Here is a 26,936-nt window from a genome sequence, read left to right on the forward strand (position 1 = left end):
CGCCTCCCTCCCGCGCCCTCAGGGGCGGCCGCCGCCCCGCGCAGCCGCCGATCGCGGCGGGTCCCTCGCGAGCCGCCGTAGCGCGCCCGCCCCGCTCCGTGAGGGGAGCCCGGGAAGGCCAGGCCGCAGCGGCGCCGCCGCCCGCCCGCCCGATGTGAGCGGCCCCGGGCCGGGGGCAGCGAGCGCGGCCATGAAGAAGGACGTGCGGATCCTGCTGGTGGGAGAACGTGAGTGCCGAGGCAGGAGGGCCGGGGAAGGGTGGGGGCCGCCGGCTGTCACATCGCCCCGGTGCCGCGGGGCTCAGCCCGGCCCGCGCGGGGAGCCCGGGGCAGCCCCGGCCCCGCGGGGTGGGCTCGCCGTGACCGCTCGGAGCGCGGCCTGGAGCCCCTCGGCTCCCTGCTCTGGGCACCAGCACGGCCGGCACTTGGTGGAATTGTGCGGCTTGGACGTTCGTCCCTGTAGATGACACCGGGGTGAAATTCTTGCCTGGTATTTGGCCACGGCCTTTTTAAACTTTTTTTTTTTTTTTTTGGGGGGGGGGTGGGGGGTGGGGGTGTGTTTATTTGGTTGGGGGGTTTTGGGGTTTTTTCCCCCTTTTTTTTTTTTGTTCATTTTTCTTTTGTACGCGTGTGAAAATCACACTTGTACGTTTCCCATTTACTGATTTCGGAAGTCAGTGCCCCGATGTGCTCCTAGTGGTTAATAGGTCGGGTGTTGTGGGTTTGTGGCCAGGACGGGGCCAGGGAGCCCAGGTCCCTTTTTTTTTTGCTTTTAACTTTCTGTGTGACCTTGGATGAACAGCACACACGTAGGTGCATGCCAGAGGTACTGTGGGTCTGGATTTTTTCCTGTGTTCCTAAAATTGTGTCCTGAAATTCCGCTTAGGTACCCCAATAATTGACAGGGCTTGCAGAGGCTCAGCCTCTTATCGGTATAAATAGCAGCAAGGAGGTTCTGCTAGTTTGCAAAGCGAGCTTAAGTTCCTGAGGGGAAAGAATGCAGAGTAATTACCAAGTGTTATTAGTAAAATTACCTAGTTATACTATGAACGTGGTACTACTAACAAAGCTTTCCTGAGGACTGAATGCCCTAACATATATTTATAGTGCAGTTTATCTAGTTGTTTTATAGTGCAGGTTGGCTCTATCTGTACTGCATAAGAAGGCTCTCTGTGACTTTTCTGGAGAGGAGTCTTGAGGGAGCTGTCACTGTGCAGAAAGAGCTAACTCATTAAGGTTGTATTTGGTTAGTTTTGCATGACTGTGTTTAGGAATTGGTGCCTTTGAATACAGAGTTTAATTCCTCTTTAGAATACATTCCTGATTTACCTCATTGTCTTTGGCAGGGCTGTGTTCTGGGCTGGCTCTGTGCAGTGGTTTCAGCACAGGTGTAACAGGTGCTTTGTTTTGGCAACGAGGTTCACACTGTGTCCAAATGGGCATATTAAAGATACAGGTTTCTTAAATACAGCAATGTGTAGTACGTGGCACACATCAGAGATTGTGAGCATCTGTGTTACACCTTTGACTTGTAGTGAGGAGGAGGGAGAAATTTGTTTTACAAATTGGTAAAACTTGTCAGTTATAGCGCCAGTCCTGCTTTGTGTATGTGTCTCATATATAGTTATTAGTCTGAAACCACAAGTTAGTCCAGACCATATAAAACTTGTTAGATGGAAACAGCAGACCATCAGGTTCAGAATCTGAAATATGCCAAGAACTCTTTATTGCAGGCTGTTCTAAAACTCAGCCTCTTTCATCTCTGTTGGTCCACAGTTTAGGTTTAAGTTGGTTTAGTGCAAACATCAATTTTTAATAGCCAGTAAATTTCAGATTATGGTTCAGCATGTTACACAGCATGATGTAAAAGACTTATATATGAGGAAAAAGATAAATTAATTATCATAAAGTGCTGTGCTGCTTTCCTTTGTCCCAGTCAGCTGATACTGTTTAGGCTGTTATTTCTGAGACTGTAAACAGATTGGGAAGGATGGAGGGTTGACCTAGATTTGAACAAAATAACCCAAATCTCTGCACTAGAACCTATGAATTTTCATAAAACTCAAGTTCACTAGAAAGTGTATCAAGAACTTCTAAATACTGAATATTTACTCACCAGTAGCACATAATCTTCTATTTTCAGACATAAGAAGTGGGTTTCTATATCTGCAAAACCAGTTTTGCCACTGTTTCAAGTTAGTGCTGTCTTGGTCAGCTGCAAAATGCACGTCACTATTTTCAATAATTAGTGACTTTACTTACATATAAGGAAAGTATTAATCTTTTTTCCCTGTGGAAGTAGGAGAGCTTCTGAAGCTCTTTTCAGTTCTGTCAGGATGAAAGATAAGATGGAGTTGATGCAGGAGGATGCCTGACAGTTGAAGTTAGGATTTTAGCTCATTTGAGTGTCTTTGATGGAAGCACAGCTGCATTGCTGTTGGGAAACCTGCAACCTGGTGCTCTGCAGGGAGTACCACCAGGGGAAAGTTTACAGCTCTTCTCTGTAAGGAAGACAGAAATCTTCCTCCTCAGAAAAGCCTTTCTTCACTTTTCATATTTTTGTTACAACTACTCTTCATCATGGTAAGTCAAAGAGAAGATTTTATTTCTGGATGCCAGAACATGTTACTGTACCAAAATACTCTACCAAAAATAGACCTAGATAAGTTGAGTATACTCTGACTGGCTCATCAGTGCTCATCAGTTCAGCAACACCAATTCCTGCACAAAATCAACCAGCAGTACAATCACACCTCTTTGTCTTCCATATTCAGAGTTCTATACAGTTCCATTGAGAAGTGTAAATGCAGCTGAGCACCTTCTGTCCCTGGTGACATCTCTTGGTTTCAGTAGGAGCAGTGACAGGCTCTCACTGGTGGTGAGCGCTGCCTTGGTTGGTAACACATTCCTGCTGGCAGAGGTGCTGCTACAGCCAGGGTGAAATTGAGTTTTGCTTGAATTGAGAGCTGTTGGGAATAGATGGTCCCAGAGGATATTTGAAGATGAACATTTTGGTTTTTAAGAAATGTCTCAAAACCAAATTAATCAGTAATAGTCTTACAAGGCGTCCAGTGGACCAGAAAATTCACAGATGAAGGGATTTAGAGAGAATGGAACCACGAAACAGGTTACCAACTCTTGGTTTTAAATGGTCACATTAGAGCTTCTCAAAACCAGGCAACTAAGTTGTGATATTAGAATTCTGAACTTTGCAGGTAAACAAAGTCATTTATTTGATTGAATGGTGTTGGTTACTGAAGCTGAGATGATCATCTTGGATTAGGAACACTGGGACCTTAGAAGGGTTGGTGGTTTGGGGTATTTTTCACTTTTAATGGGGGGCAGCTCATTTGTATCAAAGGGGTTAAGCTCTTGCACTTTAAAAGTCAAAGTACTGCAGACTTTGTTCATGTCTTTTTGTCCTGCTCTCATCCTTGGTATTTCAGAACTAAAGTGCAATCATCGTATCGAGAATTCTATAAAAATAGTTAATTTCTGCATGCTTTTCTCTGTGCTTTCTTCATTCCTATTTCTGAATTTGTATTAAAGCATTTCTAGTTTGTTTTGATTATTTGGTTAAGTGTTCTATGTTAAGGTTAAAACCTGGCAGTTCTTCTGTGTAAGGCAGAGCAGAATTCACTTCCCTTCTGGAGGAAATACAGGGGTAGGAGATGGAGCTCAAGTTTTTGCAATATAAAAGAATTGTGAGAAAATTGCTGTCATCCATATTTAATATGATTAAACAACAGCTTAAAAGCTTTTAATGTGGTGAATTGGAAAATGTTTTTAAAATCTTCCCAGTTTAAGATGGTGTGCAACAGTTAAGTGTAACAAAACATATTATCTAATATCTGTTTTTAATGCTTTTGCAGCCAGAGTTGGGAAGACATCACTAATTATGTCTCTTGTCAGTGAGGAATTCCCAGAAGAGGTAGAGTACTTTTGTTTTCTAAGTTTTATTTCTATCCAGTCATATAATAGACCAGTCTGAAGTAATGTTTAAAAACAAAATAAAGTTTAAAATGGCAAAGATGACTTCAGGAAGAGCGATGTCAGTTAGTTTAAATATATCTCTGCATGAAGATTAGAAATTTAAGTTTCATCTAAGCTCCTTTCTTATTTTTCACATTGTTAATTAAACTAATTGTTTTATATGTGATGAATAGCAGGTTTGTTAAGGAGCTGTAATTGGTCCAAACTGGCAGTATATTTCAGTATGAGAGACACATAAATGGGAAGGTGCTGAAAGAGACAAGGCCATCAATTATTTGGAGGGGTGGGGGGAGTGGTGTTGCCTTTAAAGAGCAATTAGATTGCAAAATGATTGAGAATGAGGAATTATAAGTCACATTGTAGGACTTATACTTAGCCATTTTCTATAACTAAGCAAGACCTCGCCTTTACTTCTGTCTTTGAAGAATGTTTTATTGATTCTTGAAGTAAAAACTGCAGAAAAAGCTACTTCTACATATTATTCCTTTTAAAAAGCAGCACATAGTTTTCTCTGTACCATAAAAAGAACCACAGCTGCTGCAAATAGTTAAGCTTTTTACATATAAACATGAATGTTTATTTCTTCTGATCACAGGTCTTAAAATAGCAGTCATGTGCTGCTCTTTGAATCTACTCTGCTCTGGGTTTAATGCAAATCAGTAGGTTACCACAGTTGGGGAGCCAAGATTGGATTGTAAACATAACTGAATTTTGTTTACATAATTCAATTTAGTTCCTAACCTTGCAGGTAAAAAGGAGATCCAGTTCCTTATTGTATTTAGTGAGTTGTAGTTCTCTCCTCATTTCTCAGCTTCTTCCTCCAGTGTAACCTAGAATATTCATCTGAATTCTCATGTAGAGAAAAAGCATAATTTAAATATAATACAAGATCTCCCTGGAATAAGAGAAAAAAATTTGTAAAAATCCTGTATCCTATAAAAGCTGCTGAAAGAGACCTGCCCAGTTCCTCAGGCCAGTCAGGCAGATCAGGGCAACATTATGGGGTCTAACAGGCACTTCAGGCTTGGAAATAGTGTTTAATTTACACCGTGTTGTCACTACTCACCCTTGAGGAGGATCTGAGCAGAGCCTGAAGCTCTACAGAGACATTCTTGTGGTGATTGACCTTTTTTTTTTTTCCCCTTCTTTTACTAAAAGTAAAGTATCATCAAAGTTCAGTGTCAACAGGTAGAAGGCAATAAATAGATGTGCAGGAGATTTTTCATTAAAATTAGGTTTAAGTTGATTGTTCCTGAATATGGATTAGTGTTCTTTGGAAAAAAGGACTGTCAGAGTTTACGGCATTATTCAGAATTAGCTTTTTTTAGCATTGTGTTTTGCTTTGCAGGATATTTGAACTTAATGTTCAGCGCTGTCAAAAGCAAGGATGTTACAGTTGTGTAAAAATTGAGACTTTTATCTTATCTGTCATGCTTGTTTGGGTGTTGGGTAGAGTGGGTTTGAGTTTTATAGAAGTAGTCATTGAAAGTATCCTTAACAGCATTGCTTTTCTGCAAAGCATGCAGGAAGTTCCACATGCAGTAACTAGACAGGTAAAAAGTGAGAAGGTAGCAGTGACTTTCGCTACTTTAAAAAAAGAAAACCAAACAAATAAAAACCAAAAGTACTTAAATAACTAAGCAACTTGGACAACTAATATTAGTTGCTCTGTTTAAAGCTGATTAAATGGCAGCTGTATTATTGTATATGACTTTTTTCACCCCCGGATTATCTTGAAAGTCTCTTTCTTGCTGTTCTTTGAACCCCAGGTTCCACCCCGAGCTGAAGAAATCACCATTCCAGCTGATGTCACTCCTGAAAGAGTGCCAACACACATAGTGGATTATTCAGGTAGGGACTGCTCGCTACCATCACTGATTTGGAATTGTTTGTCTGACTCAAGAGCCCCTGTCACAGTCAGGTCTGGGACCAGAGCTACAGGTGGGAGAAGCCTGGAGTGAAGTAGAAACTTTCTGAATTTCTAAGTAAGGATACCTCATAATTTGGGGTCAATTTGCTCTTTTGTGGTGGTTTTTTTTTTTTTTTTTTTTTTTTTAATTTATTTTAATCTTATTACTGGATAGATGAGTAGATTGACTGTGGAGGTTCATGTGCTGTCATTAATCTGTGCAACTGTTGCACACTAGAAAAACCCTTTTGCCATTCACAGTGCAAGCCAAGAGTTAGGCCGTGTTAGCAGGGACCTTCCTGTCTTCTCTTTCTCATCAGTGCTGAGGAAATGACTTTGATCTGTTTAACCACCTGGAAAAAGAAATAATGCTTTTCTGTTGTTTTTGTTGGGCTTGATCTTAAATTTATGTGGAGTGAGGTTTGCTTTCTACTGAATGGATTTTTTGTCGATTCAATTAACAGAAGCTTGGTATCACTATAAAAATCATCACTGTAATAAAATCAGCATATGTCATATTCTGATGTAAAAGTTTACATTATAGAAGGAAGGGGCTGTTGAGAAATATAGAAGGATGCAAACTATGACTTGTTCCAAAGAGAACCTCTCTACAAATATAATTATTCCTCTTCAAAATAGCTTTTAAATTGATGTGCAACAGACTGTTGCTGTCTTACAAATTAATAGACCAATTTAATTACTGTTTTGGAAGGAGCACTCATTAGAATATTTTATAAAAAGGAAGTTTAAATAACAAGGCTTTGACAAAGCTGTCTCATGAGCATTCTGAAATACCCTGGTTCAGTTTCAGAAGTTTGTTTTTATTTTGTTTGCAAACATTTTAGTATTAATTCATAATTTCTTCTATCAAATGCAGAAGCAGAGCAAAGTGATGAGCAGCTTTACCATGAAATATCACAGGTAAGTGTATTTTAGTGTTTGCTAGAAAGTAGTTTAGGAAAAAGTCTTTCCTTTGAAATTCTCTACATTAGATGGGCTTCAGTTTGAATTTAAGGAAAAAACCTTTCTTGCTTGGCATTTTCTGTTTTGTTTTGTGACGTACGCTATAGGAAAAAATATATCTATTTAAGAAATCTTAAATAAAGATAGTAGGTATTGGCACTGTGTTGGTGAATTGAACTTAAGCTTTGTCCTTCCAAATGAAGGGACAGAGCTAAATATCCTTTAATCAGCAAGCCAGTTTTGTATAAATGATTCTACCCTGAAAAGATCCATTTTGCTTCCTTATGTCACGTGGTACTCCTGCATTTATGAATAGCACAGGATTCTTGGTGACTGTCATCCCTTCTGATCCCTATTTTCAGTTCTTTCTGAGCACCTTTGCACATTTTCTGCGCAGTCTGTCGTGGTGTTGTGTTCCATTTCTGGCATTTCGTTTGGTGCTTCAGTGGAGGCTGCACATTATGACTCCAGTTTGGATTTCCTGGTGGCACAGGTCTCTGCAGGCACAAGCTGTGACTGTCACACTGCAAGACAGGCTTTTTGGCGCTTCTCACCATATAAGTTCTTTGTTTTAATCTTCTTGTTCAGGCTCCAATTAGCTTAAACAAGCCAGGAACAGAGTTCTATAGTGAGTTTACTCTGATGTTGTTATGTATGGTCTTTAACTGTCTGTGTTGCTCAGGGGTTTCTGAGCAGTGGAATTCCATGCCTTTCCTTTCTCTTCATTTCAGGCAAATGTGATTTGTATAGTCTATGCTGTTAACAACAAGAATTCTATTGATAAGGTACAGTAACACATTTTATCCCATTACTGAGATGTAACTTGTGCACTGTTAATTGATCTCAAGCTGAAATATGGAGTACACATTTCAAATGCCTGAGATGGAGTTTGAGATCAGTTGTTAAGAGAATGAACAGATGTGGGTTTGCTTCTACTTCATTTCAACATATGAGTTTTTAGTAATTTCACTTGTCTGAGACAGTTGCTTATTAATCAGCTCCAGTTTTTATTTCCTCCTTTGCGTGTCAGTATGTGCCTTTTTGGGAAAGAAGCAGTAGCAGTTGTAGTGAAGCCTGTGCATAGTTGAGTCATATTTAATTTGAATATGTATTTTTCATGTCTCTTTTTAATCCCACTTTAGGTAACGAGTCGATGGATTCCTCTCATCAATGAAAGGACAGACAAAGATAGCAGGTGCTTAAGTAAAGATGAGAAGTGTGAATTAGGCTGCACATCGATGGTTGTCAATGAAAAGTGTTGAGGATGTTAATTGTTTAAGAAAATCAAATACTAAACTTAAAGTTTATATAAGAAGTCCAAGCAGCAAGAGATTTGAAGTATGTAGGTCTGTTACATGTGCCAGCAATATTATTTATTTTGAATTTCTTGGGCAGCTTTACCAGGTGTGTTTATATTTGCTATGGTATCACTGGCTTTGGCTCTACCATCTGTATAGCTTTTCTACTGATGCTGGTTTGGGTAATAACAATGATTAGTTGCCATTGTATTTAAATGTGTGGGTTTGGTCGAATCAGCAAAAAGTACATTTCTGTCTAAGCGTATATCAAAGCACTTTATTTAAACTGCTGTCATTTAGTTTTGCCCATTGCCTCCAGTGGCATTTAATTTCATCATGAAAATAATACAGTGGTTTCTGGTGGGACATAAAATGATAAATGAAAATACTTATTTTTATCCATCTGTCTTTGAAGCTCTTAATATTCTTTTGTTTTTAGGCTTCCTCTTATATTAGTTGGAAACAAGTCTGATCTAGTGGAGTACAGCAGTATGGAAACTATCCTTCCCATTATGAATCAATATACAGAGATAGAAACGTGTGTTGAGGTATGCAATACTCTGAAGTTAAAGCAAGTAACAAAAAATACATTCTTGCCAAGCATGTATGGCAACTTTATAGTAGAAAAAGGGAATTTTTTTCCTAACTAAATATTTCACACATGAATAATTATAGTAGTGAGTTTATATGTTATCTTTCCTTAGGGAAGTTTACACTATTCTATAATCAAGCATTACTGTCAAATTCTAATATTTAGAGCCTCCTCACATACTTCCCTTTAACAAGGGTTTTCAATTTAATATTAAGCCAGACAGATGTCTGCAAAGTATTCAAAATTGATTTAATATGTGTGGCTATGTCTCTTCTTTTTCCTTTTTTTTCCCAAAGTAGATACAGCTTTTTGATTTCTGTTCTTGGTATGACAGTAAATTGTAGTGAAACCTCATTTGTTAATTAATTGAACAGATACAGGAGCTGGATGTCTTTTTGCCAAACCAGCCCTGTACCAAGAGGAGGGGACTAAGTCTTTAAAAATTTGATGCTTACTTAAATTTCAGAAGAAATCGCCAAATTGTCAAGAAACTAGCTCATCAATGTGAGGATTTCTCTTTCAGTGTTCAGCCAAAAACTTGAAGAATATATCTGAGCTATTTTATTATGCACAGAAAGCTGTTCTACATCCTACAGGTCCTCTTTATTGCCCAGAGGAGAAAGAGGTATTTATCCATAGATTCTCAGAGCAAATCATTTGGGGGGAGTGAATCACTTTCCTGTTCTTTCCTTTGCAGTGGATTTTGCATCTCTGTGTGTTGTTACCAGCACCCCACCCCCAATGTCAGGCGTTGCATCCCTGAGCCACGGGGGTTGTTTTGTGATGTATGAACCTCACCTGTCTTTTCTCTTCATTCAAAGCAGTGGAGACGGTTTTTTGTTGCCCGTGTGAACTGCTGGGTAAAATGAGAAGCTTTGCTAATGGCTTTGAGCCAAATGTAATGTGACCCAAATTATGTCTTCAATTCAGTTCTCCTTTAGATGTTCATTTCACAGAACTCCATTTATTTCGGAGAAAACACTCTAGACTTGACCTGATATAAGAGATTTTTTTTTTTCTGAGAATCTTGTGAAACTTTGGCAAAAGGGATTAAAAAAAAGTGGCAAGTCTGGTTTTTAGGTATCCAGTGATTAGCTGAGTGTATTATGAAGGAGTTTTTTTTTATTTTTTAATAATTTCCTGGGCAAATACAAATAGAACCTCTAATTGTATCCATTTAGTATTGGGAAGTAGGAACGTTGCTTCAGCTGTAAATACTTTGTTAAGTAGAGAATCAGAGAATAACCCTGTTTTGATTTCTTCCATCAGAATCATCCATATGAGTTAGTAATGTTGTGATAAAATTGTTGTGCTGAAATCTTTTTGGTTTTCCAAAACCAATCTCTATGCAATCTATGTGACCTCTGTGAAGAGAAGAGTCCATCATCACGGTAGTTGTTGGGAGAGAATTACCAGTGTCTGTTTTCCTTCACTGGAAGGTATCCTAGCAGTTCTTTTGTCCTAGAGATAGTCCATATGCTCAGTGCTTTGCCTGGTAGCTGAATGAGCCCTGTGAAGGTTTTCAGTATTTGATGTTTGAAGCGAGCTGGCTGTAGTTCTAGACCTGTTTAGTTTTGCAAACCATTGGGATTGTAAGGTGGTTTTTTTTCCCCCCACCAAAAAATGTTTTGGGGGGAAAAAAAATATTTAGTTGTTTCTCAAAGTTTTCTATAGCAGTAAGACTGAATTTAGAGAACTGAGTTTCATTTTTTTAATAACTTAGTAGTGCCACCTTCAGCCTGAGATTCTTCCTGTAATTGAATAGAAAAACATTTAATGTGGGATAATTGCTTTAAATTTACAGATATAAATATGCTAAATCAATTTTTATTTCCTCTTGCTTTTTACTTACGTGTACATGTGAATGAATGTCTCTATTCTGAAACTGTAAATGAAGACTTGTGTGTGTTTGCACGTGATTGAGCTGCCTGGTGTCATTCAGTGTAATCTTTTTATATTTGAGCCTAGAAAGATACTGAACTTCCTTTTATGCCTTAGATGAAACCTGCCTGTATTAAAGCACTGACTCGCATTTTTAGAATTTCTGATCAAGATAATGATGGTACTCTCAATGATGCAGAGCTCAACTTCTTTCAGGTACCTCTCTTGCTTATCTTTCCACCATGCTTAAAGGTGAACTATATAATTCTAGAAAAACAAGTGATTGGTATTGAATAAATAATAGGAAGCTGAACTGTAAGGGAATCAGGCCTAAATACTAGGTCTCAAGTTCAGCATAGAAGAATGGATTTGTAAAAACAGAAATAAAATTATCTTTATTTCTAACCATTGTTCAAGTTTGAATTCAAGAGCAAAATTTAGAAATCTATTAATGTATTTAAAAATAAAATGCAATTTGTACACCTTTATTTCCACTAAGGTATTGGAGTGTCCTTAAAGCTTAGCAGAATGTTTAAGGCTGTATTTCAGAAAGGACATGCTGTTTGTCCAGCTCTGTAGCAGTGGTCCTAACATGCTATTTTTGGGTTTTGTGTTAGAGAATTTGTTTTAATACACCACTGGCACCTCAGGCTTTGGAGGACGTAAAGAATGTAGTCAGGAAAAACCTAAGTGATGGAGTTGCAGATAATGGATTGACATTAAAAGGTGAGTCTTACTTAACTCTTAAGAGATGTGTCTTTATACAGTTAATAATCATTCTTACATGAAAAAGGTGGTCTTTTGGAATGTGATCTCTGTCTTGGTTTTCAGACTGCAAGAGCTGGGCTTACTAAACAGTGGTATCTCATTAAGCCCTGGGAAGTGCCAAACAAAAATCCTTCTTGGTTATTTTGATACAAGAAAACTAAAAGCAGTCTTCCATGAGACCCCTCTCCAGGCTCTTCCAGGCTTTCTGTTTTAAACTGTTGAAAATACTGGGTTTATTTTCATGCAGCTCTAAAATGCTGGTACTGCAAAAAGCAAACAACAACAGAAAACCAAGGGGATTGTTTGAAGGAAACAGTTCCCTGGAGAACACTTTTACAAATACCATGATTTCTGAATGTTCAGTCTATGTAGATACTGCTGTAATATCACCCAGGAGGTTTAAAATCTTAATGTGTATTTTGAGCTTTTTTGTTTCCAAGTCTAATACTGTTTCTATTGAAAACACTTGTAGCAGATAAAGCACTTCAGGGCCTTAAGATTTCACCATTTTTGATTTTTAGGTTTTCTTTTTCTACACACACTTTTCATTCAGCGAGGAAGGCACGAGACAACCTGGACAGTTTTGCGTCGCTTTGGCTATGACGATGACTTAGAGCTTACGCCAGAGTACCTGTTCCCTCCGTATGTACCACTTCAGCTTTCTGAGCTGGAGATCAGCTGTGCTGCTGCTGCTTTGGCAGGAGGAGAGAGTTAATGCAGCATTTGATTTAACGTGTTGGTACATCAAGTACCTCCCTAAATGACCACCTGTCCAAAACCTTCATGTGACTGAGCGTGGAGGAAGAACTCTCTTGTGCTAGACAATATTCTGTTCTCTTTCTGCGTAATGAAGGTGGCAGAAGAGACTCTCAGTGCAAAACTGGAACATAAATCTGAGCAGTTGCTTATTGTATGTGGCATTGAATTCTGAAAGACTTGTCAGTATTTTCATAGCATTTGAGACCTATTGAAAATCCCCAAATTAAAAAGTTAAGAGATTTACAAATTCTGTGGCTATTAAAAAATGTACCTGCATCATTTTTTGTTAAAAACCCCAAAGTACAAAAACAAAGCAAACCAACAAAAAATGCGATTACTATAGAGCTATATATCATATAATAATATAAAGGCACTCAGTCATCATTTTAGAATTCCTAATAAAAAGTATGCACTTTGATCTATGTGAAGATAAATTATTCAAGTGCCAAGGTCAGGTACTAAATGTTATTATTCATAAAGTATGTATTTTGAGTTTCGATATTCTATATGTCATAAACAATTAATGCTTCTTGTATTTGTTTTTGTTTTCAATAAACAGTCTGAAAATTCCCCTTGACTGCACAACAGAACTAAATCATCATGCATACTTGTTTCTTCAAAGTATTTTTGATAAACATGATTTGGTAAGGATTTTATTTGAGAGTGTGTTTGTCTTTATGCTTGGTTTGTCAGCAGTTTTGCTAACAAAAATGTGGTTTTTATCGTGATGCCATTGTAGTCAGAAACTGGCTTTAGCTTAACCTATGGAGTCAGAACTGACCTGCAGCTTATGAGTGTCTACATGGAGAGTTGGCAGTTATAGCTGTAGTACCAAATTGTTTTTAACTAGCTCTTACATTTAATCTTATTTAAAAACAAGGAAAGAACAGTGATTAAAAAGAAATTCGCTTCGTTTCTCGAATCTTGTAAGTGTACAGCAAGAAAATACCAGTTTAGAATAGACACAAATTAAATTATGTCTGATACCGTATTTTGTTTCAGGATAGAGATTGTGCTTTATCTCCTGATGAATTGAAAGACTTGTTCAAAGTCTTCCCTTACATGCCATGGGGACCTGATGTGAACAACACAGTTTGTACAAACGAAAGAGGATGGATCACATACCAAGGGTTTCTCTCGCAGTGGACGTAAGTGTGGTACAGGACATTTTAGTGGTTGAGAACTTTGGGTATGAGCATGTGTTTGTAGATTCCTCCTAAAAACCTGTTGGGAAGAGTAGAAGTTTTATAGTTGGGAATTGATCCAAGCAGCCAAGGTTCTGTAGCCATCCAGTGGCCTGATCTTCAGACTGTTGTTATAACCTGGGCAGGATTTGGCCAGAATTTAGTGCTAACAATGAAGAAGGGTCTCTTCAAAGTGTGGAAATCCCTATTGAAATGTCATTGCTGTTGTTCTGCCCCTTAGAGATGGTTTGAAAAACGGTGCTCAATAACGAGTTTTTGTTTGTTTTTTTTTTTTCCCAATTTAAAATACAGAAAATGAGAAAAACATTATTTGGGGAGATAAGAAAGTACAGTGTGAGTTGATAGGCCTCAGTGAGTACTGCCTTCATGGAGTTCTGGTGACCAGTAAGACTGGTGAAGTTACACCACTTATTCTCAGAGACTTTTGTCCTTCAGTACTCAGTGTCAGGAATGTTTCTGTCATGTCAGTCAGGAGATAGGAGATAAGGATTGTGTGATGAATTGGTACCCCGGATGGTGACAACTGAAAGTTCTTTTTGTCCCCTCTGCCAGACTAACCACATACCTGGATGTGCAGCGTTGCCTGGAGTATCTGGGTTATTTAGGGTACTCCATACTTGCCGAGCAAGAATCTCAAGCATCAGCAATTACAGGTACTAAAAATTTGATACAACACAGAAATTTAAATTTTCTGCTCAAGTGAAACCTTTAATATTTTTGAGAGATTGTTTTGTGTGCGTTTTCATGTTTTCACCTGCATTTATATCTTGTGAAAAATATTTGTGTTTTGCCAAAAGTGACAAGAGATAAAAAGATAGACCTCCAGAAAAAACAGACTCAGCGGAATGTCTTCCGATGCAATGTTGTTGGAATGAAAGGCTGTGGGAAAAGTGGAGTTCTTCAAGCTCTTCTTGGAAGAAATCTGATAGTAAGAAACATTGCCTATATTCACCTCTTGAGTTAAGATTAGACAGAAGTGATTGATCTTAGAGTTTTAATGCTTATTGCTCAGTTTGCAGAGTTCTTCAGCGAAATATGGAATTACTGAGGAGAAATTTGGTGTTTTTTTGTTTTTCTTCTATTTTTGGTAGTGGCTATTGCATGCAATAATGACTTGTACATCATAGATTATAGCTATGCATTTCCTTGCAAACCCCCCCCCCCCCAAATTACTATAATTTTAATTCATTAATAAATGGAGTAAACCAGCTGTTCAAATTTAACTTAAAGAGAAAAGATGCTGTGGTCTAACATGAAATTCTGCCTTTTCAGAGACAGAGGCAGATACGTGCAGAACACAAATCTTACTATGCCATTAATACAGTCTATGTATATGGACAGGAAAAATACTTGCTGGTAAGGCTGCCTCGTTCTTGTTTGCTTAAGACTGGTTAATGTTAAAATTCTGTGAATTATTTAGAGCCTTCTGCAACAAACTTGTTTTAATTCTCTTTTCTTAACATGCATTCTGCCCAGTTATTATCTGTCCCAAATAACTTCTGGGTTTTTTTGTTGATAATTTAGGCAAACCTGGTCAGACCTGTTATTTTTGAAACCTTGACCTGAGTTGTACAAAGCCTAATCATTTTATGATTACACTGCAACTTATCAAATTATAACATGGGATAAATTATCAGAAGTCAGAGTACCTATTCAATAAGAAGCATCTGTCACACAGAGTGATTATAATGGCTAAAATTAGTATTCAGTGGGAGAAATCAATTCTTTAAGGCTTGTTCCATTCTGGTTTTCCTTTATGATAATATAATCTCTTTTTTGTTTTCTGAGATCTAGTCCTGCTCAGTGGTTTTCCTCTGTAGGATGAATGCCCATTTCTGTGGGTGTCTTAAGCCTTTGTTTTAAAGTAAATACCACTTTTTATGTTGGGATGGTTATTGCCTGCAGATGTGACGTTAACAGCTCACATACGCTGGCTGCATGGTAAATTCCTACCGTTCTTTTTCATTAATTCTGCCTATTGTCATTCCATTAGTTTGAAGGATACATAAAAATAAGCCATAAAAACTATGAGGCAAGTTACAAAATTCCTTTAACTGCATAATGACAAGCTTTTCTCCTTCTGCAACCATCTTTTTTTCCAGCTACACGATGTCAGTGACTCAGACTTTTTAACTGATGCTGAAACCATATGCGATGCTGTCTGCCTGGTGTATGATGTCAGTAATCCTAAATCCTTTGAGTACTGTGCCAGGATTTTTAAGGTTTGTAGAGTTTATATTTACAAACCTCTACATTTATATTTCTTCTCACTGACTAAATGTTCAGTAGCAGTTACTTGACCTATACACGGGTTCTAGTGCTTAAAAGACATTTTATTTCTGAGTGCTGGTTATATATTAAGGATGCCTTAGCAGTGGTGCAGTTGTTACTCATACAAAGCAAACATCTGCTTTTCTATGTAAACTACTCTGCTTCTAGAAATGCCTGACTTCAGGGCCATGAATATATCTTAATGCTGCTGCAACCAGTGCAGTACAGCCTGTTCCAGGCTGAATGTGTCACAGACTGTTTCTTTCACTTTTTTTTTTTTTCTTTAAATTTGCAGCAGCACTTCATGGACAGCAGAATACCATGTTTAGTGGTAGCTGCCAAGTCCGACTTGCATGAAGTTAGACAGGAATATAGTATTTCTCCTGCTGAATTCTGCAGAAAACACAAAATGCCTCCACCCCAAGCCTTTACTTGTAATACTGCTGATGTGCCGAGTAAGGATATCTTTGTTAAGCTGACAACTATGGCAATGTATCCGTAAGTACCGGAGCTGTTGTGTTTTCCACGTGCATGGTCACACAGCACCACTCACTGCATGCCATCGTTAGCCACAGGATGGAACTGCCTCACCGAGCTTTAGCAACAGAGAGACATGAATGGCCTGAGTAGAATCTTGAAACGATTTGAAATTGAGGAACTTGGCGTATATGCAACACAGAAACCAATCTCAGCTATTGTTGCTAAGGTGTTTTTGAAGAATGCCCTAGTTCATCCAGCTCATGATGCAAATTCCAACAAGCAGGGTTCTGTTTGGTCTGCAGTGGGCATACAAAAAGTATATCAGTGTTCATATCTTGGTATTTTTGAGAGTGAGTTGTACTGTAATCCTTGTTGGTAGCTCAACTTGGCATCTGATTACAATCAACAGCACCTTTGTGCACAACTGTTCCCCCAGTGCACTGCTTAAAGTACTTTTTGTTTTCAGGGTGTTTATTACTATGTGCTTCAGTTCATTCATCTTGCAAAACTTACAATTTTAATAGAATTTTTTAATAAACATCAGTTTTAATAGAATTTTTTTATAAACATCTTTGTCCCTCAGGTACAAAACGCGTAAGCTCAGATTCTCCACTACACATCTCACTGTTGCTAAACTCACTTTGCATCTTTTTTTTTTGGTGGGTGAAGCTTTTAATATGGTGATGAACTACATAAATATTACAGCAGATGGAGTCTAGTATGACAGCTGACATTTGCTTTAAAATAAATAGAACTAATGTCATTTTCACCCAAAATAATAGGGTATTTTTAGTTATTCGAAACTGAATTTACTGAATTACGTCTGTAAGCTTTAAATTTGGTTTTGGGTTTGGTTTTTTTTTTTTTTCATCTTGTGTTCATTTTGTAGCACTGGAATACTGGGAAACCACTTAAGTGTAGCACTGACCAAATGTCTGTCATATCAATATTCCTGCTTCTCCCTTACTTTCCAAGCATGTGTGTTTGGCAGGGTGGGAAAAATAGAGGCAACGCTCGCCCCATAAAGAGTGCATTCGAAGTGGTAGAAAATGTGGCTTCCTTTCCTTTGAGAAAGGGGTGTTACCTATTGCTGTGCAGACATACTCAGAAGCCTTTAAATGCTTCCCTTTATGGAAACTTGTATAAATTCAACAAACATTTTCATTCATGTTTGTTCTTTGCTGTTAAGATCTGTATATGGTGGTGATGCCAAAATGTTCAAGACGTAGAAACTCTAACCGTTACATTCTGCACAGCTGTAGTTGTACCCTTTCTTCCCCAGTGTATTTTTTTTCCTCCTCTCCTTACTCATTCAAATGTACCTTTTATTCCTAAACCTCTCTCTTGGTTGTGGCACAGTCCTAATGTGCACCTGATTTGATGAGCAAGAATTTCAACTCCTGTCCTTCTGTGTGTTTTCGCAGCCATGCCCGGTTACGCTGTATGTGCGCCTGCAACAGGTGTACATTTTGCATCTGTCAGAACTTCCTCAACTCAGACTTGCTGCAATCTGTAAAGAACAAACTCTTCACTGCAGTTCTTAACAGGTCCTTAACTTTATTTACTAGGTACCAGGTGTGCTTTTGAAATAAAGGGTGTCTTTGAAAAAGCAATTGGTAACCTTATATACTGCAGATTTTTCACTCCATATCCACTAAAGAGGCCAGTACTTTAATAATTGTCATAGGATTATCAAAATCGGTTTAACTTGGAGGTTCTTGTGAGCTTAGTTCAGTCATTTTTCTGAAACATTACCAATTTGGTTGTTGATTCAGGCTCTTTGTGATTGCAGAAATACTGTGCAGGAATTAGGACTGTGTTTTTAGGGAACTGCTAACCGACATTAAGTACTGTCTGCTGATCTGTGTAATGTTTCTCACTTGAGACATTACAAGTTTGTTTGTTATTGATTAGAGGTAATGCCTTTTAGATCCCAGATACTTTCATAAAGGCATAGCTTGACTTAGAGCAGCATCATGTAACATATGACATGTTTATAATTGCTAATTTGATGTTTGGGAGTGCATAGAATTTCTGTGTGTATGCGTGTTATGCTTGGTTTACACGAAGAGTGGGCATTTTGTGTTAAAAAATAATCCAGATCTTTTAACATCTAGCTCCTCTCTGAATGAAATGCAACATGTAAGAAGTGGTAAATGCTTAAACATTTGCATTTCCAGATACTTTTGGAAAAACAGTTGGTAAAGAGAGATAATTGGTTTTCAGTGTTGAAAACAGTGCTATAGCTTGTCCTGTGTGTACTGCAGGCAGTGTTTGACACACAGGATTTACTAACACCTCAGCATTTGTCATCACACCCCAGGAAATGGGAGTTCAAACCAAACAACTGTTGCACTGCGGTGGTTCCATCCTCCATGGCCTTCTTGGAGGCTTGGAGTGTCCTGACACGCTGCTGCTCCGTGGATGTTACTGCTTGTTACGGGTTGCAGATGTAGCTGCTCCATGGAAGTGTGTCTGTCTCCTTTAAATGCAAATGACATACGTGGAGGGGGGCTGCTGATACACCCACCTACAGGACTGAGCATTTTCCTTGTCAAATACCACTTCAATCCAAGATACGAGTGTTAACCACAGAGTGAGAATTCAAGGAAGGGTGAAAGACTGATTAGCTTGGGAAAAGACTGAATGAGTGAGGCTCTTCATGCTGCATCTCTTCTACAGCAGTCATCCCACAGACAGAAATCCCTTGTAACAGCAATCTCTGCGTATTGTCACTAAAACTTCATTGAGCAATCACTACTAGAAAATCCCAGCCCTTCATTATTGAGGCTGAAATCACCTCTAACACTTCATTTTTTGGAACTGGTATGGGTTGCTCCATTTGCTGTTGTGGTTTGTTTCTCTGTTGTATGGGGTTTTTTGAGTCCTGCATTAGACAGGGAAGTTCGTTCCTCTGAAGTGCTGTCAGGGTTTCAGGGTACTGAAATATTTTAGTGGGGTTTGGGATGCTGTCATTCCACACCTTATCACTCAGGAGTCTGGAACAAACCTAGGAATCCACTGTTGCCTAAAAAGTCTGTAATTCAAGGTGAGGTGAATTCCTCATAGACACTGCCCTCCAGAAAGAATTATTTTCTAGAATCCCCTTGTCTCTCAGTCACTAGGGTTTGTTCCAGGTTTCCAGCATGCTCACTTCATCTCACCAACTCCCTAACCAAACACCTTGCTGCAGGTTATTTACCATTCAGCTCATGAGCTGCTGCATAACTGCACATGTGGTAGAGCTGGGATACCTGTAAACAAGAGGGAATAGCTCCCAGTTGTAGGCATAGGAGGGTAGAGATGGATTTCTAGTTTTAGAAAAAATCATACTTCTAATGATACGTGATTAGATTAAAGAAAGCATTTGGATCAAGAAGGACTTTGTGATTCAGTTAGTTCCTATGACTTTTCTTATTTTGCCTTCACAAGTGCTTACCATTAGGTCAGATATCTGGGGAAAAGTTAGATAACTGATGGGGGAAGAAGGTTTCTCATGAGTACTTTATTCTCCTGATCCCCTCCTATTCCCTTAGGCTGTGGAAGCTTTCAGGTAAAATGGAAGTTTTTCACACTGGACCCCTTCCTGTGTCCTTCGTTGCTAAGTAACCTCTAAACGCTGTTACCAAGGCATGATATAAAATCACATTTGAATATTCCCACCATAGTAATTAAAGGAAGAACATTGCCTCTGTGGAACTGAGAAACCTGTTCACGCCCCCTCAGCTTGTCTTCCATGCACAAACTTCAGGGGCTCCCCGGAGGGTTGCAGGCTGTCACAAAGGCAATTCAGTGTTGGTTTGAACTACCCAGGGTCACATTTCATTGGTTTTTTGAGGAGGGGGGCCCAGCATTCAAAGCACTGGACATGCATGTATGAGACTTGCTAATATCCTGTAGTATTCTTCTAGTTTTAATTTGTTCTTTCCTTTAGGTGTTCACTTGTGTTTGGCTGCCTGGCACCTAATCTCTTTTTACTACATTGTTTTACCAAAAGCAGGATTTCTGCTTTTGTCATTCTAACCCTTTCTTTAATGATGAGCTTGGATTTTTGTCTTTTTTTTCCCTTGGTTTTAAATCATCCATGTTGCCTTTTGCTTGTACAGTAGTGGCATTTTTCTGTCAGCTAAGTTCATTTCAAAATAAGAAGATCCCAATGCATGAGAATTGTGTTGTTCAGGAGAATTCTTGGAGGATGTTTTTCTTCTAAAGTTTTTAAAACATTGCGGAATTGAAGTGAAATTTTACTTTCATATGAAACCTGGTTGTTTCAGGAATTATTAGTAAGGTTTTGCTTTCTGTGACAACCTTCTTTTTGTGAAATTAAAGACAATACAGTATTATTGTATTTTCCTGTAATAATGGGAAAGTTCCAGGAGTATAGCCCAGGATATATCTTTCACTATGTGCAGTGTATGCAGTTTTGGGTTTTTTTCAAAACTTGTATATTGCCATTAAATCTAATTGCAAAAATCTATCTCTACACTTAGGTGTCCCCCAAATTAGGACATTGCTATGTGACATCCCCAAAATGACATTAGGACATTAGAAATTGCTAATTTATTTTCCTCCTTTTCTAAGCTGTTTGATGCCCCAGACTGCATAGAAATTCGCAAAGCTGTGTCCCCTGCTTTCTTTCTAAACAGAATGTAATGAAGTGGCATTTTACATCCATTTTTAGGTTTTGTGGATAATAAAATGCATTTGGAGCTTTTCACATTTTAGATGACTAATGCATGGAGGAAAACTCTAACTGCTTGACTTAGATTGCATCCTAGGAAAATATGTGCCTGAAGGGAAGCTGCAGCAGCTCATGCAGGTTACGTGATGCTTTTGGAATTCAGTTGCTTATATTTAATGCTAAGAACCTTTGTCAGAACAGGCTGCTGCATGAACTTGCTTCGAGTTCTGCTGTGAGTAGCCATGTGAGCAGCCTGTTGGCCTCAGCACTGTGCTTTTAAAATGCTTTGGAAGTTACTATAAGAATGTTTTTGAACTTCTGTATTTAAGGATAAACCTTCCCAGACCTGGGAATTCCTCTGCTGCTGACCTAGGGAAAAGTGTCAGCATCAGCCCATAACTCAGCAGTTTTCCGTGTGTACCCATGGCAGGCATGCTCAGTTAACTCCTCAGCAAGTGCATGTGACAAATTTCTTGTGAGTTGTTAAAGTCTCCTGAAAAAAAAGTGTTCAGATTTCAAAGATCTTATTCAACAAGTGATGAGGTACTTGATTCACTGTTAAAAGTAGGTTGAATAAAAATATGCCTTTTTTTCTTTTTCTTTCCAAAATGTGTATTAAAATCTGAATTTTGTTCCAAAGGCAGAATTTCTAGACTTTTGTATATTTGTGGAACTAAATATATGATTAAGTACACACAGCAGCCTATCTGGAAAGTTTGAAACATCATTCTTATTATTAATAAGCAAGAGTTTTAAATACGGCTTTATTTATGGAATCCTGACTACTACTCTCTCTCTGTGTATAAGTGCACATCTATTTAGATGTTTTACCCTTGGAGAGAATATTTTTTCTATTTCAGGGTTACTCTCTTACTAACAAGGCAGTAATAATTTCCACCACTGGTGAAAATTAGTTTCATAAGCACAACTAGACTGAAATAAATGTTGAATGTTATTTTTTGAAAAGGTAGAATTTCTCAGTGTGTATTGAAAAAGGTTTTTGTGCATTATAGCCACCTTCATGTCAAAGAACCTGCACTAGAAAAAAATATTGATCCTTTTTTATTATCTCAGATTTTTTTTTTTGTTCCTTTAATGGCAGCTAAACAATATTAGAGATTGAAGTTGTAAAAATGGATTTTATGACAGCATAAGGAACATGGAAAGAAGAAAAATTGGACATTTATGAAGTTGTAAAGCAGTTAGACATCCATAATGTCCTGAATTTCAGTTAGCATTTTGAACTTTGGATTTTCAGGCCGAGACAATCAAAGTAGATTTCCTTGAGGTTGTAAGACAAGTCCCTGACTCGAATTAGTTCCTTATTTAAATGAAAGAGTCTGCTATTGTTAGGCTTAGAAAAGAGATCAAAGCCAATTTAGTCTCCCTTTAGACATTACAAGAGCATTTTATCATGGCTGAGAACATATTAATTGTTTTTAGAAGGATGAAGCGTGCTCAGCAAGTTTATTGCATACTATTAAATATGGGCATGTGCAAAACAAGGGGAATTATAGATAGGAATCAGAAAATCTAGATTTGAGAGATAGTGCTTTATGAGGCTATGCAAAAGCATTAATTTGCAATTTAAACATTGATTTGCATATTCAAAGGGACGGGGTTTTAAAATAGTTGGGCATTTGATTTAACCAAATTAAACTGGAGACTTGTTAGCTACACAAATACTCATCCAGCAGTAAAATAGGCTCTGTGTACTATCCAAAGGAGCTTGGCATGTAATCTAGTAAAACCATGTTGCCTATAAGTGATTCATTTTACATACACAGATTAGTTCTATAATTCACAGATTCACAGATCTGAAGACAAGGATTTTACAGCCTTTTACTAAGAAATGACCCCAGACTACCCTGTAGTGGTAAAATAGTCTTTGAGTTCTCAACAGTAGTGGGATCTCATCAGTTTTATGGCTCGTATGTGTATGGTGCAGGGGTATTGCAGTGTCCCGTGGGACACATGGAAGTTGAGGCTGTGGAGATGAGTGGAAAGAGAAATCCAGTTTCCTTAACAGGTTTCTTTGTCCTCAAAGCAATGGCATTTAGCTACATGAAATCAAACATTTTACTTAGCTTATTAAGGCACAAACTCAATTTGTTTCTGATTTTCCCCAAGCACTAAGTTTTTAACAACTGCACAAAAATCAGGGGTTAGGAGGCTATAAATCGGAAATTCTCTGGGCTTTTTGATTTGAGAGGGTTGCTGTTGTTGAGCCATGCAATGAACTGCACTGTGCATGTGTGTGAAAAGGTTAAGAGCCTACCTAGCTGAGGTGGGGGCCATGCTGTTAGCAGACGAGGAGAGCAGGATTATGCAGCAGGTGCACGCCGTCCACTCTGTAGAAGATTCCATCTTCATGGAGTCATCTCTTGGTCCACGTTTGCTTGAAGACAGGTAACAACAGCCAAACCCAGGTGACCTTGCCATTGCCTTTTCCCTTTCTTCCCCTCAGCAAGCCACTTGACATTCAGTTTGCAGAGACTTTGTCAAAACTAGCTGTAGAAGAACTAACGCTTGCAGGAATTCTTGGTTTTGGTCTGTTCTATAACCCAGCAAGACATTCTTAAATAAGATCAGGATTTTTTAGACTAAAGAGCAGCCATGTGTGCATCAAAGAGCCTGTTCTTCAGCACGTGGTATGGCAGAACTCTGATTAACTATCTGGCTGATGTGGCTCCTGCAAATGTCTACTAAAGCATATCCAAAGCTGGTTTTGTGTGTTTTGATAGCAAGTAGCAATTCCTGCTCTATTAAACAGCTTGTGAGCTACAGCTCTGCCGTTTTCACTCTCTGAACTCCTGTGTGTGCTTAGGATCTCTGTGCTCCTTTACTTAACCTTCCTGCAGCTTCACTGAGTAACCCATGGTGATTAACACAGGCTAAAATATGTAGGCTAGTGAAGTTCTGTTCTAAATTATATCTCTAAAGCAAACAAACAAAAAAAAATCAACTTTACTATCATTTAGGAACTTCCTGTGCTTTGAATTATGTCATTTATGATAACTTGTTTTAAATGGTAGCTCCTGCTTTCTGGTAAGCTGTCATACTTCAGACTGCTGTCGAGGGTGTTAAACTGAGCATGTTCACAGACTTCTTGCAATATTTGGGAGAGTTGGGTCATTGCCTGTCTCCACTGTCATGTGAGATGTGGCTTTTTCTGTCATACAGTCACTCCATACTGTCTTTTTCTGTTGGTGCCATAGTCACTGCTTGTTTCACTCACACTCTCTCTTAGCTTTCAGCTTGGTGTTGGATGACTGTTTCTGTTGCTCTTCTTGTGACTACTGGGAAGAAAGGGATTTAAAAATGGTGTGATTCTAGCTTTTGGAAAAATATTACTTGCTACTTGTCAGTAAACTCTTTTAGGGGATAGAATAAGTAGACATTCAACAGAACTGGGAAGTTTTTCATGGAAAAGCAGAAATATTAAATTGAACATTTATAAAATAAAGGAAAAAAAGGATTTTGCTGGACAGAGTTGTTCTCACTATGAATTATTAATTATTGGTAGCTATTTTTGTTTTCCTTTCCTGAATGCTTGCTGGTACTCTCAAAGGAGACACCCTGCCCTCCCCACATCCATGAGTAATGATCTGCTCCTGCATTTCTCCTCAGCCATGTGAGCGCTCTGACTTCAGGGAGATCGGATGTGGTCAGGGCTGCAGATCAAATCCTGAGCTTTAAGAAAAGCAAAATGACTCTGAAGCGCTCGTAAGGCTGAATTGTGAGCTGTTTGCCTGTGACAAGTGTAGTGATGAATTTCCAAAAGCAGAGTAGTTTAGCACAAGCTGTCTGGAGTCCCTGTCATGGAATTAACCTGGCTTTGTATGTGTGTTAAATTTCAGGCATGTGACACAAGCGGACCTCAAGAGCTCAACGTTCTGGCTCCGAGCAAGTTTTGGTGCTACCGTGTTTGCAGTTTTGGGTTTTGCCATGTACAAAGCACTACTAAAGCAGCGATGATCTGAGAAGAAGCACATCTGGCCCTACCAAATAAATAAATAAAAAACCACTTTTATGTACATTCTGAATGCTTTAAATTCTGCTAGAAATATTTATATATGCAGAGTTACTTTATTAATATTTGTAATTCATGCATAAGATTATTTTAAATTATAGCTCTAACTACAGTATTGCGTAATGTGTGGAGAAAAAAAGGAATTGCATCTTAACAGCCAGCTAAAATGGCTCAACCTGAGGCCAAAAGGGAATTTGTTGTAAATAACCTGTATATATTAAAGCAAGTAAGACATTGCTTCCCAAAAAACCTATTCAAAATACTGTTCTTAGATGTTCACCATGGTGACATTCTAGCGTATAGGTGAAATTCATTTTCAGTAGAGTAGACTCAACTCAAGGATCATACTTTCTCAAGGATTGCTTATTTATTTCACATTCATCTGAAGTGACTTTATCTTTTTGGACTATAAGCTATACCAGGCCGAATTTGTGATTTTCATTCATATTTTTAACTGATGAACAAATTTGCCCCTCTAAATCATGTATTTCAGGAGAGAGTCACCTTTGCTGTCCTGGCCTATGATTTTGTATTTTACTTGACCAGTGACATATTTAGAGTTTGGTCTTTATTTTAAAAGGAAAAAAAGTAAACTTTGAAAACTGCCAGATCAACTTCATACGCTGTGTGTAACGTGTTTTTCATTTTTCACTATGTTGTGTTTTATAACCCTCATGAATCAGACAAGCAAATTTTGTATGTTATAAACGGTTATAATTTGGAAAGTGTTGCAATTTAATTTCTCACATCTGTCAGTCATACTCATTGAAAGCTGTGTTTAAGAGAAAACTACAATAGTACACAGTGCCTATTCTACTGTAGTATATAAGTTGCATGGATCACAGTACATTCTGCAATGGGCTAGAATTACCTATAGACACAGCTTTTTTAACGATCAAGTAAACCAAACGTTAAATTCCTCATGACAAACCTATTTTTCCATTGCTGGCCTTTTCAAGTATTTCAATAAAATAACTGTGTACTGTGTCTGTGTTTTTCTTCTTTTTCTTACTTTCCTGTGTCCCAAAACGTGGAGTTTAACAAAACTTTGTGCTTTATGTGAATGAATGCTGCCGGTGCCCTCACATGTAGGAGGTTACATATCTTGGCAGTGCAGTTTCTCTCATGCTTCCATTAGAAGTTTATTTTTGATTTATATCAGAAGGCCAAAGTGCCTTCTATGATACTACAAAGCAGAAATGCAAATAATCTACCATGAACTTTGTATTTACTGTTAAGGACAAAGACTGGGAGAAAAGACCAAATAGTTCAGTGGGGTTTAGGAAGCTGTGGGCAGTGAATTGGTGAATGTTTTGGTGTTGATTAAACAGCCTCCAGCAGCGCGGCGTTCCCGGGGAGCTGTGCGGAGTCCCGGGATGCTCCCGAGGGATCCCCCGGGGGACCCCGGCCCGCCCCGCCGCGGCCGCCAGGGGGCGCTGCCGCCGAGCTCACGGGGCCGCGCTGAGCCCGGCACTGGCGGGAACGGGAGATCCTGCATGGAACGGTCCCGTCAGCCCGGCCCGGCGGGAGCGGGAGATCCCGTGTGGAACGGTCCTGTCAGCCCGGCCCGGCGGGAGCGGGAGATCCCGTGTGGAACAGCCCCGTCAGCCCGGCCCGGTGGGAACAGGAGATCCCGTGAGGAACGGCCCCGTCAGCCCGGCCCGGCGGGAGCGGGAGATCCCGTGTGGAACGGTCCTGTCAGCCCGGCCCGGCGGGAGCGGGAGATCCTGCATGGAACGGTCCCGTCAGCCCGGCCCGGCGGGAGCGGGAGATCCCGTGTGGAACGGTCCTGTCAGCCCGGCCCGGCGGGAGCGGGAGATCCCGTGTGGAACGGTCCCGTCAGCCCGGCCCGGCGGGAGCGGGAGATCCCGTGTGGAACGGTCCCGTCAGCCCGGCCCGGCGGGAGCGGGAGATCCCGTGTGGAACAGCCCCGTCAGCCCGGCCCGGCGGGAACAGGAGATCCCGTGAGGAACGGCCCCGTTAGCCCGGCCCGGCGGGAGCGGCTGTTGCTGTGGGGAATGGCCCTGTCATCCTGGCCCGGCGGGAGCGGCTGTTCCTGTGGGGAATGGCCCCGTCAGCCCGGCCCGGCGGGAGCGGCTGTTCC

The 26,936-nt window shown here is 39.4% G+C and overlaps 1 protein-coding gene across 4 annotated transcripts; it reads left to right on the top strand.

Moving 5' to 3' along the window:
• Nucleotides 1–92: 92 nt before the first annotated feature.
• On the top strand, nucleotides 93–25,819 carry RHOT1 (ras homolog family member T1). 4 transcript variants are annotated; one of them, XM_040081451.1, is made up of 21 exons: nucleotides 99–227; nucleotides 3,872–3,930; nucleotides 5,762–5,843; nucleotides 6,779–6,822; nucleotides 7,596–7,649; nucleotides 8,007–8,059; nucleotides 8,602–8,710; nucleotides 9,278–9,379; nucleotides 10,753–10,851; nucleotides 11,253–11,361; nucleotides 11,925–12,045; nucleotides 12,722–12,806; nucleotides 13,165–13,310; nucleotides 13,920–14,020; nucleotides 14,165–14,295; nucleotides 14,640–14,723; nucleotides 15,470–15,589; nucleotides 15,934–16,136; nucleotides 17,543–17,665; nucleotides 23,065–23,208; nucleotides 24,660–25,819. In XM_040081451.1, exons 1-21 carry the CDS (start codon nucleotides 191–193, stop codon nucleotides 24,775–24,777), a joined length of 2,124 nt encoding a protein of 707 aa, XP_039937385.1. In that variant the 5' UTR covers nucleotides 99–190; the 3' UTR covers nucleotides 24,778–25,819. The 4 variants fall into 4 exon arrangements, with proteins under 4 accessions (XP_039937387.1, XP_039937388.1, XP_039937385.1 ...); XM_040081452.2 differs by having other exon boundaries at nucleotides 109–227; nucleotides 15,937–16,136; XM_040081453.2 differs by lacking the exon at nucleotides 23,065–23,208 and having other exon boundaries at nucleotides 93–227.
• The last annotated feature ends 1,117 nt before the right edge of the window (nucleotides 25,820–26,936 follow it).

Source organism: Hirundo rustica, chromosome 18 (genome assembly GCF_015227805.2).
Source record: "Hirundo rustica isolate bHirRus1 chromosome 18, bHirRus1.pri.v3, whole genome shotgun sequence".
NCBI classification, from domain to species: Eukaryota; Metazoa; Chordata; class Aves; order Passeriformes; family Hirundinidae; genus Hirundo; species Hirundo rustica.